Source organism: Asterias amurensis, chromosome 5 (assembly GCF_032118995.1).
Source record: "Asterias amurensis chromosome 5, ASM3211899v1".
NCBI lineage: Eukaryota > Metazoa > Echinodermata > Asteroidea > Forcipulatida > Asteriidae > Asterias > Asterias amurensis.
Window position 1 is genome coordinate 2,429,286 of NC_092652.1, and position 14,723 is coordinate 2,444,008.

Here is a 14,723-nt window from a genome sequence, read left to right on the forward strand (position 1 = left end):
CAGCGAAGTGTACGGTGGCTGATCTCCGCCAACAAATAAACACTTTTTCAGAAGGGCGTTATAACGCCCTATATTACGGCGTTATAACGCCCTATTTCTCAATTAGGGCGTTATAACGCCCTACTGAAAAGGTGTTTATTTGTTGGCAGAGATCAGCCACCGTAGAAGTGCGCATTTTTTTAGGTGACGCGGCGTTTACACGAAAGTGATAGATATAGAAGATATAGAATTATATTCTATTATATGGTATTGACCACCAACACGGTGAGCGTGGCATCAGTCGCCACGTGTGACGCGCGTGCAATGGGTCAATATAGGGCTAAAATCACTGGTGCCTAGTATAACATAGCATAATATAACACTGACGAATAGAGCATACCAGTGAGAAAGCAATCCCCTTCAGCAGTCCATCAAGGAAATAGCCATCGAATACCGAATGATGTAGACTGTGTATATTATTCGAAGGCTTATGCTGGCTTATGCAACAACACACTCTGACAGATTGGATACCTTTTAGGAAACCTGAAGCTCCACAACTTTTCTGAAACTCCACAAAAACAGGAAGGGATGAGGTTGCCGTTACAAAGTAAAGGTTGAGACATAACAAACATGTTTGCGGATAGAAAGTGATAAGGGCATGATAGTTGATGATTTGTCTTAATAGACTGATGCTATTTAAAAAAAGATGTATTAAACTTCCGACACTGCGTTTCTCTAATTAAAATTTGTGGAGATACTTTGCCTTTCCCATTAACCACATTACTCGAAGTGATTTGTTCCCCCAAAATGTTGTCCACTACCGAAAGCTACTGTAGGCCTACTTCTAACAACCAAGGCAGTTTTTTAATTGGCGTTAATTTTAGGAATGGTTACTACACAATTCCCTGTGAGCATAATTTCACCCCGCTGCCATTTTGTTTTGCGTCAGTATATATGCAAATAAATTGACAGTTATAATTTGAGATGTTACGGTCATCCATGCACGTCAGGTTTTATTGTTTGCTCCTGTTTGGAACACGATTTCAAGCATTCTGATCGATAAACTTTCCCTAAAGGATGAAAATTGGCATCGAAGCACAGCAGTTTCCATGGAGATTAAAGAAAATTTGTTGACTGTTTTGATGCAAGCACGCAATGTCTCTATACGTAAAGTCAACCATTTGCGTATCTCCTCTTTTTGTGTTGAGAAATAGCCGCTATGGAAACCACTTGCTTTATACATAAATAATGATAGCCCTACCACGCAATTGCTCAAACTATATACCGCTATTGTCATTATTTTTGATTGTTAATCCAAAGGGAGTCATTGTCAGGCAGGACAAACCCCAAGGATGTATTGTTAATAACAACCAATGAATAATAATATAGGCTAGTTTTTTTATATAATAATCTCAAATGTATTTGAGGCAATAGTGCACGGGTGCCCTTTAACATGTCTTACCCAATGAATTCGATTCGACTAAGTAAAGAAGCGTGTCGAATGTCAATATGACAATATCACGATATCGCTCTGTGAGGGCGTACAATACGCATGCATGTACTCTCGGGGGCACGAGAGTTTAACGAGAAATCGCTCCCAACTGTAGATGCGGTTTTGCTCAAGGAGCAGGGGAAAAGTCAACGTCAATGTTGTGATGGATCTACTCATTTTCCAACTATATAGAGTCCTAACCTAACGTTAAAATGGGGGTAAATTTAAATTGCCATCACCCTTTGGCGCAAATTTGTCAAAAAAGAAATAAAATAATAATCGATGACGTCATTCTAAGAAACATTTTTGTTATTTGACATTTTGACTAAAAATATTTTTCCTTGGAATGTACAGACCAAGTTGTTTAAATCTAATGACGTCATGCACCAACTCGTTGTGTCATGTTTTATGTTCGTCTGTCCTTGTCTGCATGACTGTCTGTTTGCTTTTTTTCTTTGTCTGTCTGTCTGTCTGTTTTTTTACAAGCTTCTGCTTATTATATCGAATAGTTTGCGGTAACACCATGTAATGACTATCTCTAAGGAGTCGGGTGGTTCTGAAAAGAACCGTTGGTTTCAACTCCAACGGTTGAGAGTTGAAACCAACGGTTCTTTTCAGAACCACCCCAACTCATTAGAGATAGTCATTACATGGTGTTACCACAAACCTTTCCATATCGTATTTCCACCATGCAAAGTTTCAAATCCTACTTCTGCTTATCAAAACGGTCCATACTCTATTTATAACATTATTGTTTACTGTGACATTTGGCTTTACTCCGTAGTACATGCAATTGTTAATATTTTTCATGGAAGTATGGAAATAAATGCGTATTTGAATTGATTTGAAATGTTGCTCTGGAAGAGTCAGTTTGCGTTGCGTACAGAATGGTGTGATGACCCGCGTTTGAATTTCCAAACGGTGGTGATGGCGCAACGTGTCCTTAACTAGACATTGTTTATTGTGTCAACATGCGAACAAGTGCAGACTTAGGACGGTTTGCATTTCCCATTTAAATAGGTCTGCATTTGACTTTAATAAGGATCGAGAGACTTCATCAAGTCTATGCTGTCATCACCTATATTCCACATCGGAATTAATTTCACGAGTAATAAACCTGTGTTACTACACGAACCAGTTGATCACAATATTCAGCCTAATCATAAACTCGCTTCTTCCTAAATCAGTCGCCTGCGGGTTTTTGAACCATCTCAATCGTGACACCAATTTGAGATTTTTCCCCCCGTGTCCTTCATCGATAATTTACATGTCTCCCTTGGCCCTTATTGTAGAGATGTGGGACGCTGGACGCCTAAAGCAAATCACAACTCTTTGCCTCTCGGAGGCATCTTTAAGAAAAATTGCGAAAATATTTTTCTCAGCTCTGGTGAATTTTTCATGATGGGTGAAAATGTATGTTTTTTTTTTTCATTTTAATTTTTACTGGCACTTTCCTTCAGGGAGTGCAGCAGCCATTGTGTGATGCAAAATTTGGAAAGCAATTTGTCTGTTTTATAATTTAAGTCATCCACTGGTAAAAGTGTCAAATGTCCTGGTAAAAAAACACCTTAAAGTTAACCGACCTCCTTCACAACTTCAACTTCGTCTACTCCAAACAATAGTGTCTTTTCGCCTGAAAGATTGTGTATACGTTGCGTTTTTAGTGATAGATATTTGATTTTTTAGAAAAATTTGATAACTTGTCTACTCTTTCCCAATCCTGTAAAAACCAGCTCCCTTACTTTTGATTTTGTAAGGAAAAATATAGGTAGGCTTAAATTCACCTTTGGTAATTGTCATAGACGAGTCTTCTCACTTGGTGTCTCTCAACATACGCATAAAATAACAAACCTGTTGCGAGATAATAATGGAAGAAAAAACACCCTTGTCACACGAAGTTGTGTGCTTTTAGATGCTTGAATTCGAGACCTCAAAATCAAAACTGAGCTCTCGAAATCAGTTTTAAATATTTCAGTGAAAAATAATTTCTTTCTCTCGAAAAACGAAGTTACTCCATGAGGGAGCCGTTTATCGCAATGTTTTATATTATCAACAACTACCAATTGCTCTTTACCAAAATAAGTTGTTATGCTAATAATTATTTTGAGCAATTAAAAATGAGTGTCTAGTGCCATTAAAAGGTGTTTTCCCCAGTATTTAGGTAATAATGCTACATGATTGATAGATTGGACAGACGGTGGCAGGCAGTGCTCCTGTGCATGCAGTGTGACTTAACAATGTACACGATGTGTTTAAACCTATATCGGTTTTGTGTGAAAACCATGCACAATTTTCGTTCAAAGGGACACACCGGCTTCGTTGGGCTGTTTTGGCTACAAAATACACTAAAACATGATTCTAAAGGTCTTCCAGGAATGGAGAAGAATAGTTGCTAAAAGAAACCATCAAATTTGGCCGTTTTAACGCATTTTTCAAAAGACGAAGGTCACGTGGGTTATCCGAACCACTTTTTTTGGTTCGGATAACCCACGTGACCTTCGGAGATAGTCTTACTTCCAGCCGTATAAATATAAATTAAAAAATAAATTACTAAACCAAATTTTCTAATTTTTGGTTACAATTATTCATGAATATTTGACAAAAGAGACTATGTATACAGATTGCGGGTAAAAACTGTAAATAATTATAATAAAAGGGACGTAAGATTCTCATTCAAACAGCCAAATCAGCTATTGGTTAAAAAAAATCTGGTGTTTTGTCGAATATGACTTCATTTCAGAGGGGAATATTTCACAGAAAAAAAAAAAATGATTCCAGTATGAAGTTCACATTAATCAGTAAGTTTTCAGAATAAAATTTTTAAATGATGAAAACTTTTGCATTCTTACCAATCATGTAAGGCCTAATACCTTTAACAGAAAGACTTTCACGACAGGTTCCGTCGTAAGTACCTAATACCTTTAACAGAAAGACTTTCACGACAGGTTCCGTCGTAAGTACCTAATACCATTAACAGAAAGACTTTCACGACAGGTTCCGTCGTAAGTACCTAATACCTTTAACAGAAAGACTTTCACGACAGGTTCCGTCGTAAGTACCTAACACCATTAACAGAAAGACTTTCACGACAGGTTCCGTCGTAAGTACCTAATACCTTTAACAGAAAGACTTTCACGACAGGTTCCGTCGTAAGTACCTAATACCTTTAACAGAAAGACTTTCACGACAGGTTCCGTCGTAAGTACAGGCCCTAGGGACACCATTTGAAGATTTTTTTTTTGATATCATGGTTTAGAAAAACATTTTAAAAGCATGAGCTTTTAAATGAAATGAATCTTCTCCCAATGCTAAAAGCGTTTCTAAATTTGCACTTAAGAGACTTAACTCAAACAATTAGGATCCGAAGTGCATTTAAGTAATGGCGATTTAAGTGCATGCTTTGTGCTTCTTTCTTTGTCTTGCACGAATTCATTTTGTACTCAACGCATTAAAGAACATACCAAAGGAAATGATCTGACTATGTTAGCGGTTTATACTCGGTTTCGAGTCACTGTTTTGAATTTGTAAGTTTATCTCTTTGTGAACATTAAGATATGATCGAGGTCTGGTGAAGGACGGCTCGTGATTAAACCAATGTGCAAACGAAAGTGTGGCACTTCGTGAGATTACAAATTGTCTCTTTATGAAAACTCAAATCTGTCACTCAGTGTGATAATTAGAGTATAATATAACTTTTACATGTAAAACAAAAGGCGGGAAACTTTCGGCTTGCCAAAATGAACGTTTTTTGACATCGTTGTCTCTGATGTTAAAATGGTGACAAATTGATGGGACACTTTGTGGGACTCTAGGTGACAGCAGACTTCAACCAGGCAAAGCTATTGTTTCGGGTAATGTGCGCATGCTCAGAACTACGTGAAGGTAAGCCACCTGGTGTTCAAAAGTCTCACATTGTCTTTACGTTTAATTGACTTACCCAATCCATCTCCGTTCTTACCAGGTAAAATTGTCTATTGTTAGAGTTACCCCGTGTAGATTAAAAGCCCGTGGAACAAAGACACCTTTGTTGTGTACTTAGGTTGTAATTGAGGAGAGACAAATAATATATATAGAATGGTTTATTAAAAAATGTCATAAGCAGCCACATGCTGAATTGCAACAATTTACAATAAAAAGGGTAAACAATACAAAATTTGATAAAAAAGTTATACAAATTACATTAAAATTTGACATTAGAAATTTCCTGATAAAAGAAAATAAGGGACATAACCAGTTTGGAAATAAAAAAAATATTACTTGATGGACTTCACTGTAAAGAAATTCGTTCCGATGTACGTCATTTGTATGTCAACAAGTTATTCAATGAAACAGGCAAGTTGAACAATTAGTAAATATATATTATGTAAGAGGCGCACTATGGCATTGCGTACTATGACATAGAATGTACCGAAGAAGAAAAACAGACCTTGACTAATAATAAACTGCATTTTTGAAAGCTTTCACATTTTTTTAGTTGAACTAATCAACTGACTGTCCTTTCAACGCAAATTATCTAAAACCGACATGACTTTAGGCACTAACTCACGATCCTGAAGAAACAATTTCGGGTGGTTTGGTTTGGAGTGCCTCCTTACAAACTACTCGTGATCTTAGTTGTTTCTTTGGTCCTTGTTGTTGTTGTTGTTGGAATGTCCGTACTAAATACACATTTATTTCATTTGCACTTTCTCACACAAAACAAACAATTAATAGTAAACATTTCAAAACAAAGCAGAGCAAAACAACACAAAAACCGAAACAAAACAAAACATTTGCGGTAAAAATAAAAACAATCACATAAAGGATTGTTAAGGTAGGTTCATGGATTTTGTTTAATGTTTATGCAGAGGCGAAAATACTTTAAAAGCAACAGCTGCTTTGTTATTCACCAAGTACGAGTTTATGGTAATTATTGTTTGAGTAGTTACCAATCTATGACACCTTTCAAGATGGTGGTTTGTTTGCAGTCGAACATATAATTAGAACAAATGTAAACATAACTCAATTAATTATGCTTTACTCGGTCGAGTTGACAATGTTTGTTGTTCCATGCTTCAGTGTACTTTCGGATTATATTGACTCGCTCTGATGGTTCGTTATGATAAAGTGGAACATTATTGCTGTTGACTTTGCACATTGTTTCATTTACTTGTAAATTCTTCGCAAAATCCTCTTTCAATATCACTCTTTACTCCCTCAATTTTGTACTTTTTTGTTATAAAAATAGAAAGGTTTTTAAATGTGATTAATACTTGATGGGGTTTTCAGAGAATATCAGGGTCCTCTCATACACGCAATGATACCCCCCCCCCCGAAGCAAATGTTGATAACAGAAAGAGGGCCCAATTTCATACAGCTGCTTAGGCAAAACAAGTTCCAAAATAAACGATCAGTTCCAAAACCTTAATGTATTTATGAAACTGGCTCTCGAGGTTTTTTTTAACACAAGTAACTGTATTGAATAAAGCAATTCGTTCCAAGACTGACGACTAAATCTGCTCACTAATTGCTCCGTTTCTCTGATTCAACCCCATCACGTCCATTTACCGTTGTACGCCGACCCAAGTACCCTTTTATATAAAGACACTGGACACTATTGGTTATTATCGAAGACAAGTCTTCTCACTTGGTGTATCTCAACATAATGCATAAAATAACAAACCTGTGAAAGTTTGAGCTCAATTGGTCATCGAAGTTGCGAGGTATTAATGAAAGAAAAAACACCCTGGTCACACGAAGTTGTGTGCTTTCAGATGCTTGATTTCGAGACCTACCTCTTTCTCGAAAACTACATCACTTCAGGGAGAGCCGTTTCTCACAATGTTTTATACTATCAACAGCTCTCCATTGCTGGTTACCAAGTAAGATGTTATGCTAATAATTATTAACTAGCGTCCACAGCCTTTAAAGCCCATGATGAATCGGATCTAATGTACATCGTGACAGATTAACGAAGCGAAAGATTATTGTTCTAAAAACGAAGTACACCGCCGTATCACAGAGACGCATGAACCACCGTCAGAAAAAAACCTCTGTGCGAAAAACGCGTAAAAATAAAGAAGTGTATCATTATTCAGTTGGTAAGACACTGCTCTAGATTTGCAAAGGTTTTGGGTTCGAATCCCACCCGGGTAATATGACATATTCATGGCTATGTGGTATGAGGATAGATTGGTTCCGAAAATTATTTTTTAATAACAATTATTTGTCCACAGGGCTCGGGAAAGTACTGAGTATACAGTGCTAACACACATCGGTGTATATGGGTAAAACTCAAATTAATATTCTTTGTCTCTGTCCTCGACGCGAAATCATAATCATCTGTATAATTCAGCTTATAAATTTACTGAAACTATGCACAATTGTAGCCTACCAATAAAGGGAGCTGGAGTTATAGAAGAGGGACCAGCTCTATGCCTTTGTTAAAAAACCCAAACTCTCGGTCTTTCTTTTGTGACGTAGAAAAGAGCGAGAAAATAAGCACCACCGCACAAGCACGTATCAAAACACATTCCCTTTATGAAATTAAATACAAAATGATAAGTAAATAATGAAATAATGGACCCACCTGTTGTATGCAACTGTAGATGCTGAAAATGGAGACTAGTCGAGAGCTAGCAACATCTATGACAAAACTTACTCCAGAAAATGTCATTTATTTTCGGATTCATTGTTGATCATTTTTGTTCTAATCGTGATAGTAAATAGGGCAAAGTATGTGTTGTAGAAATTGACGCAGAAATATTGCATCACACTGAAATACAACCTACTCCGATAAAAAAATCCTGAGCAATTAGCCACCGCCAACTAATTCCGTTGCGGATTCTCGAACCAACCTTGGGCCGGCATAATGAGTACTGGACACTCGCTACAAATTGGCGTCAGCGGCATGGCTTATCATACCGTTGCTACGCTTCACCCAACGGTACACAATGTCTGCCCGCGCCTGGTGCTAGTAGTCAGTTCTAGTCACGTTCACCACAGCGCCCAACACAGAGAGAAATGCTCCAAATGCAATTTCCCCGTCAACTCACATCACAGCCATGAATCTTGCTCCCAAACAAGGCCGACCTTTAGGTGCGGGTCGTTGCTCATGGCAACCGCATCCGCTGACTGTGCCGTTGATGAGACTGGTGCTGCTATAGTAATGCTCGCTATACACCGCGTGTGAATTTAGCGCTTGGCTGAATGAACAAAACGACCAAAGTGTAGGGCCTACTACGAAGATCGTCTCACGCTAACTGTCGATAAGGGACGTCTATTTTTACAGTAAGATGTTCAAGTCACCCAAATCGTGTTTACTTTAGGGAGTAAAAATAGAATTAGCTGTTCCAATCTTCTTATCAGCCAAAATGATCTATGGTGGATAAATACCAAAAATAGTTAATGGCCTGACGTTTCGACCCTAGCAGTGTCTTTCTCGAAGGCTAAATAAAAAAGGTTTTATTTTAAGGGAAGAAGGGGATGAGGTGATGGGACTTATAACAGCTGGTGTTATGAATATGCAAAGCTGATTATTCAGGTGGAAGGCTTTGAAGTAAAACGCGTTTGTTGAGAAGAACCTTAACTTCGAGGGAAAAAATATATCGGTAGGGAATAATCGCTAAATGGAAAAGGGATGGAATTGTAAAAACTGTTTGTTACTTTTATAACACAAGAGCAATATAAACAAACTTTTATTGATCAGTTTGATCAAACCCATGTCATCTGCTGTCATGATTGCGTCAGGATATGTTTATAAAAAATAGTGTGTAATTATTTCTTTTAATTATTTATAGGATATGTTTCTTTCTAGTGCGCTATGATCTTGATGGAGTAACGCCTTGTACATTTTATGTTCTGTTTATTAATGTGTATATAATTATAATCATAAATAGTGTGTAATTATTTCCTTTGATTCTTTTTTAGGACAAAGTTCTCCAGCTTCCTGTTTTATAGGTTTTCCTTATCTCTTTCCCCTTTTGAAGAGTATACTCAAAATCAAAGAGAGTGTATCATCAAGGCCACGCGAAGATGATTGTAACATTATAACAAGAGAGGGCGCTGTTGTCGAAACATACTTTGGTTTCTGCGTCCTTCATGATTGCAATAGTTAGATCTAACGTCGTTTTTTGTGTGTATTTTGGTCATGTGTTGGCTAATTAACACATCATTAATGAATTTAGGAACACATATAATATTATGCAGGATAGTTTTTGTTACCAAACTACTCATAGCTTTGTATATGAGTCTCCACGTGCATCAAATTAAATGTTTTATATTTTCTCAGACGAAATGTTGCTTCGATGTGATCTTATGTTCATTTCGCCCTCTAAGGAAAATCGAAGGACACGAAACTTCAAAGACAGCAACTGACAGAACAGGAAAAGCAAAAATTCAGTGAACAAGGCTACTTTTTGTATGACAGATTTGAAAATACAAAGCGGCTTTTTGAAAAAAGTATCCAGAAATAACAACAACAATTCGAGTTTCATTTTAATGTAACAACAATTACAAACCACACAGAATACATACGGATGTAATAATGTATAGTGTACAATCCCTATGTACCGCAGTTGTCAATAACGTTTAATTGTAAGATGTGTTATGATCCAAAAGAGCGATGGGTCTAGGAGTCCTTCATCGGCAACTTATATCGATTTCCGATCGATCGATCAGACTTCATTATTAATTATTCATTTAACTAACGCAGTGTCCACCTTACAAGACTCTAAACTCCCTCCAAATAGATCTTAATCCCCTACAGTGTATTGTCAGCTTCTTGCTGTCTGGTTTACTGCACGGGAAGTATATTCTCGCCAACCGAGGAGAACTATGGCTTCTGACTACGTTGACTCTAGATCCAAGATGGCGGTCTCTTTACTGGTTGTTCTCTTGCTTGCGTGGATACCGAATGCTAAATTAGAGGTAAGCAATTAGCTTTGATTGACACTAATCAGAGGTTGTTAATAAATTAAGAAGTTACATAGTAAGAGTTTAAAGCAATTAGGAATAGGCTTAAGTTGTAATTTTAGAGTGTGGAATGCATAGTGTATAAATGTGACTTTTTCCCTAGATGACCTGTGCTTGCTTTAATTGTATTGTCCCGAGAATTTAAATAAAATATTATAAAAATAAATAATAATAATAATAATAATAATAATAATAATAATAATAATAATAATAATAATAATAATAATAATAATAATAATAATAATAATAATAATAATAATAATAATAATAATAATAATAATAATAATAATAATAATAATAATAATAATAATAATAATAATAATAATAATAATAATAATAATAATAATAATAATAATAATAATAATAGGCATGATGTCCTGCTTAAATTTGATTACTATTTTTTGTGTCTTTAAATTTACAATTCTGTGTGTAGATTTCTCTTTTTGAGCAGGATACAATGTCTTTCCTTTTTTTAATTGATGGTGTATATGTAATCAATTTTTTTTTTACTAATACAATTGGTTTTACTAAGGGCCTCCACTGAAAGCAGTGCCGGAGTTTACCCTCACTTTAAAATAATAAAAAAAATTATGGAATGCTTTTCAAAGGGTATCACAGCGCTTTATAAGAAACAATACAATAAGCAAATAAACAATGGCAATAATAGTGGGAAGACAGTTCGTCAATCAATCAATAATTGAACAGGAAAGTTTTGAGGTATTTTTGAAAACTTGAAGTGACTCAGCTGAATGAGTTTGATGAGGGAGACGGTTCCAAAGGCTTGGGGCATGAGCGTAATTATACTGTGTTTAGAGTTTTAACACAATATTGTACCCACTTTTCAAACAAGTTAAATATACACATTTGAGCATTTTGACACCTGGGCCCAATTTCATAGAGCTGCTAAGCACGAAAATTTGCTTAGCATGAAATTTATTCCTTGATAAAAACAGGATTATCAACTAAATTTCCATTTGTTGCATATTGCTTGTTACTTGTTTTGAGCTGTTGTTTGCTTATCCTGAAAATCATGTGGAAATTTGGTTGGTTAGTCCTGTTTTTGTCAAAGAAGAAATTTCATGCTTAGCAAATTTTTGTGCTTAGCAGCTCTATGAAATTTGGCCCTGCTCACATGGTTTGTTAGTATCCAAACACACACAAGAATCTAAGCGAGAACTAGGTTATACATGTGGAAAGTGGGTACAAAACATATGCTTAGAAAATAGTCACTGTAGAGTGACGGTCTGTGCCAGAAACCGCTGTTGTGCCTTTCTCCTCGTACATGTACGATACTAGAATATTGTTCAATGTTTATGGGTTGAGAGACACTTTTTTGTAAAAAAACTGTTGGATGTATTTTATTGTTGTGCCATGTTTTACACAATTTTTGTATTTCAATGTTAGGCACAAAAACATTTTTAAAATTGGATGTATAAATATACTGTTTTGTTAAAGGAACACGTTGCCTTGGATCGGACCAGTTGAACTATAAAAAGCGTTTATAACCCTTTGTTATAAAATGCATATGGTTGGAAAGATGTTTTAAAAGTAGAATACAATGATCGACACAAGTTTGCCTCGAAATTGCGTGGTTTTCCTTTTACTGTGCGAACTAACACGGTCGGCCATTTATGGGAGTCAAAAATTTGACTCCCATAAATGGCCGACCGTAGTAGTCGACGAGGTAAAAGGTAAACCGTGCAATTTCGAGGCATGTTTGTGTGGATCATTGTATTCTACTTTTACAACATCTTTCTACCCATATGCATTTTATAAAAAACGGTTACGCACGCTTTTCAAAGACCAACTCGACCGATCCAAGGCAACGTGTTCCTTTAATACAAAAATATAAGGCACCTTTTACAAAATTATTTTGTTGAATACACTTTGATATGTCTACACGAAACTTTTTTTGTTTGAACAAAAACTGGTATGTCTAGTTTGTTTTTCTTACTCTTCTTACGTTTCTGTTTATTTGGCAGTGTGTGGGTCCGAAAGGTGGCGTGGGTCCGGCAGGTTCCAAGGGCTCCGTAGGTGATTCGTCCAGCAGTGATTGGTACAATGTCTCACCGGTCCGGAACTGGCGACAGTGTGTTTGGGATATCTCGGATTCAACCAATGACGGGGTCATTTACGTGAGTATTTGTTCTGAATAATTATGACAACAAACTACTGATGTAGTTTCTTCCTAGAAGGTTGCTAGCAAAGACTGAATGTTTTAGGTGCTTCACACAGGTCTTGGCCTCCGATACCTGGGATCAATAATTAGGATGCACAAATCAACATCTTTTCTAACACTTCGATCAACGCAATTTTATGTACTCTTGCTCCCAATGTCGATTCAGTTTGATCAAAGTCGCCATTTTGTTCTGAGTGTTGTGCCCAAGTCCCATAATAAGATACTTTTGAACGCTAGGTGGCAGCAGACTTACATATGTAAAGTGTACCATTGTTTAAGTAATTCTGAGCATGTACATAATTACCGAGAACAATGACTTTACCTAGTAAGGCTGCTGCCACTTAGCTTTACAAAAATTTCCCAATTCCCCGTTAATAATGTGAAGATTTTCTTCTTTACTCCGTATGCTTCCTCAGACATGCCAGTTTCAGAAGCTCTACGCCTCAAGTTCTCTCTTTGTAGCTTTTAGTGGCTGTACTCGTATCTGTTGCTGTCATGGTTGTTGTGGCCGTTGGTATTTCAAGTTCAACGGCAACGAATGCAGCAATCCGAATGCGATTGACAGCGCCGTGTACCTGGCCGATATCTCGGGGGCTGATCTCCACCGTAACCGCGTCGTACAAGGTAAAAGTCTTCAACAACCTTAGGCCTTTTCGAAACCACGGAGCGAAGGCTCAGGCTAAGCTCGAGCTTCGACTACGAACAGGTGGAGGGTGCCGAGTGAGCTGGAGCCTAGCACCGTGCTTTCGAAAATAGCCTAAATAATGTTCTCCATAAGTCAGGTGGACTATGAGGGTTACAGACCTATAGGCCGTGTCCGCTAGCTTCCGGGCAGTCTCGAGGGTCTAACTGGTAAGACACTGCTCTAGAATTGCAAAGGTCGTGGGTTCGAATCCCACCCGAGTAATATGCCCGTGATTTTTTTCCGCAGCACTCGCTGTGAGTATTGACTATGGCATACAGTGCTAACACTCATCAGAGAAATGGTTAAAGGCATTGTACACGTTTGGTAGTTGTCAAAGACCAGTGTTCTTACTTGGTGTATCCAATCATAAGCATAAAATAACAAGCCTGTGAAAATTTGGGCTCAATCGGTCATCGAAGTTGCGAGAAAATGACGACAAAAACACCCTTGTTGGACGAATTTGTGTGCTTTCAGATAGAAATAAAAGACTTCTAGCTAGAAGTCTTTTATTATTTTTGGTGAGAAATTACCTCCTCCTCAAAAACTACGTTACTTCAGAGGGATTCGTTTCCCACAATGTTTTGTACTACCAACAGCTCTCCAATGATCGTTACCAAGTCAGTTTTTAAGTTAATATTTGGTTTGAGTAATTACTAAACGTGTACCTTCCCTTTAAACCAAAATAAATACACATTTTATATATATATTTTATATATAAAAATGATTTTGTTCTCAGAACTCGGGAAAGTACCGCGTAAACAGTGCTAACACTCATCGGTGTAAGGGTAAAACCCAAACAAATATTCTTTGTCCCCGATGCAATTTTAACATTTTATAATATTTAAATTATTATAAATTTGTTCTCCACTGTACAGGTTATTGCGATGGTCTGAGTGCTGGTTGGATAGATGTGACGCTGAACGTGGGTCCATGTAGTGGTTATGGTACAAACGATTACCATACGGGTTGGAATAGCGTCTCTCGTATATCTATTGAGGAGATACCAGCGTCGCCGTATGCTTAAAGGAACACGTTGCCTTGGATCGGACGAGTTGGCCTATAAAAAGCGTTTTGTGACCGTTTGTTATAAAATGCATATGGTTAGAAAGATGTTTTAAAAGTAGAATATAATGATCCACACAAGTTTCACTCAAAACTGTACGGTTTACTTTTTACGTCGCGAACTATCACGGTCGGCCATTTATGGGAGTCAAAAGTTTGACTCCCATAAATGGCCGACCGTGTTATTGGACGAGGTAAAAAGAAAACCACGCAATTTCGAGGCATATTTGTGTAGATCATTGTATTCTACTTTTACAACATCTTTCGAACCATATGCGTTTTATAACAAACGGTTACAAAACGCTTTTCAAAGACCAACTCGACCGATCCAAGGCAACGTGTTCCTTTAATACCAGGGGTTGTGTCTTTCAATG

The 14,723-nt window shown here is 37.0% G+C and overlaps 2 protein-coding genes across 2 annotated transcripts in view; one reads left to right on the top strand and one right to left on the bottom strand.

Annotated features, from left to right (window-relative positions):
• LOC139937835 (ankyrin repeat domain-containing protein 34C-like) overlaps positions 1 to 8,444 on the bottom strand; it is a 40,365-nt gene extending 31,921 nt beyond the window's left edge. The window contains exon 1 of the mRNA XM_071933159.1: positions 8,040 to 8,444. The gene's annotated coding sequence lies outside the window, so the exon portion shown is untranslated. The remainder of the gene's footprint in view (positions 1 to 8,039) is intronic.
• A 1,759-nt stretch (positions 8,445 to 10,203) lies between these two features.
• Positions 10,204 to 14,388, top strand: LOC139937617 (collagen triple helix repeat-containing protein 1-like). Its single transcript, XM_071932847.1, has 4 exons — positions 10,204 to 10,378; positions 12,406 to 12,558; positions 13,019 to 13,226; positions 14,163 to 14,388. The coding sequence occupies exons 1-4, from the start codon at positions 10,286 to 10,288 to the stop codon at positions 14,309 to 14,311; spliced, it is 603 nt and encodes a 200-aa protein (XP_071788948.1). The 5' UTR covers positions 10,204 to 10,285; the 3' UTR covers positions 14,312 to 14,388.
• The last annotated feature ends 335 nt before the right edge of the window (positions 14,389 to 14,723 follow it).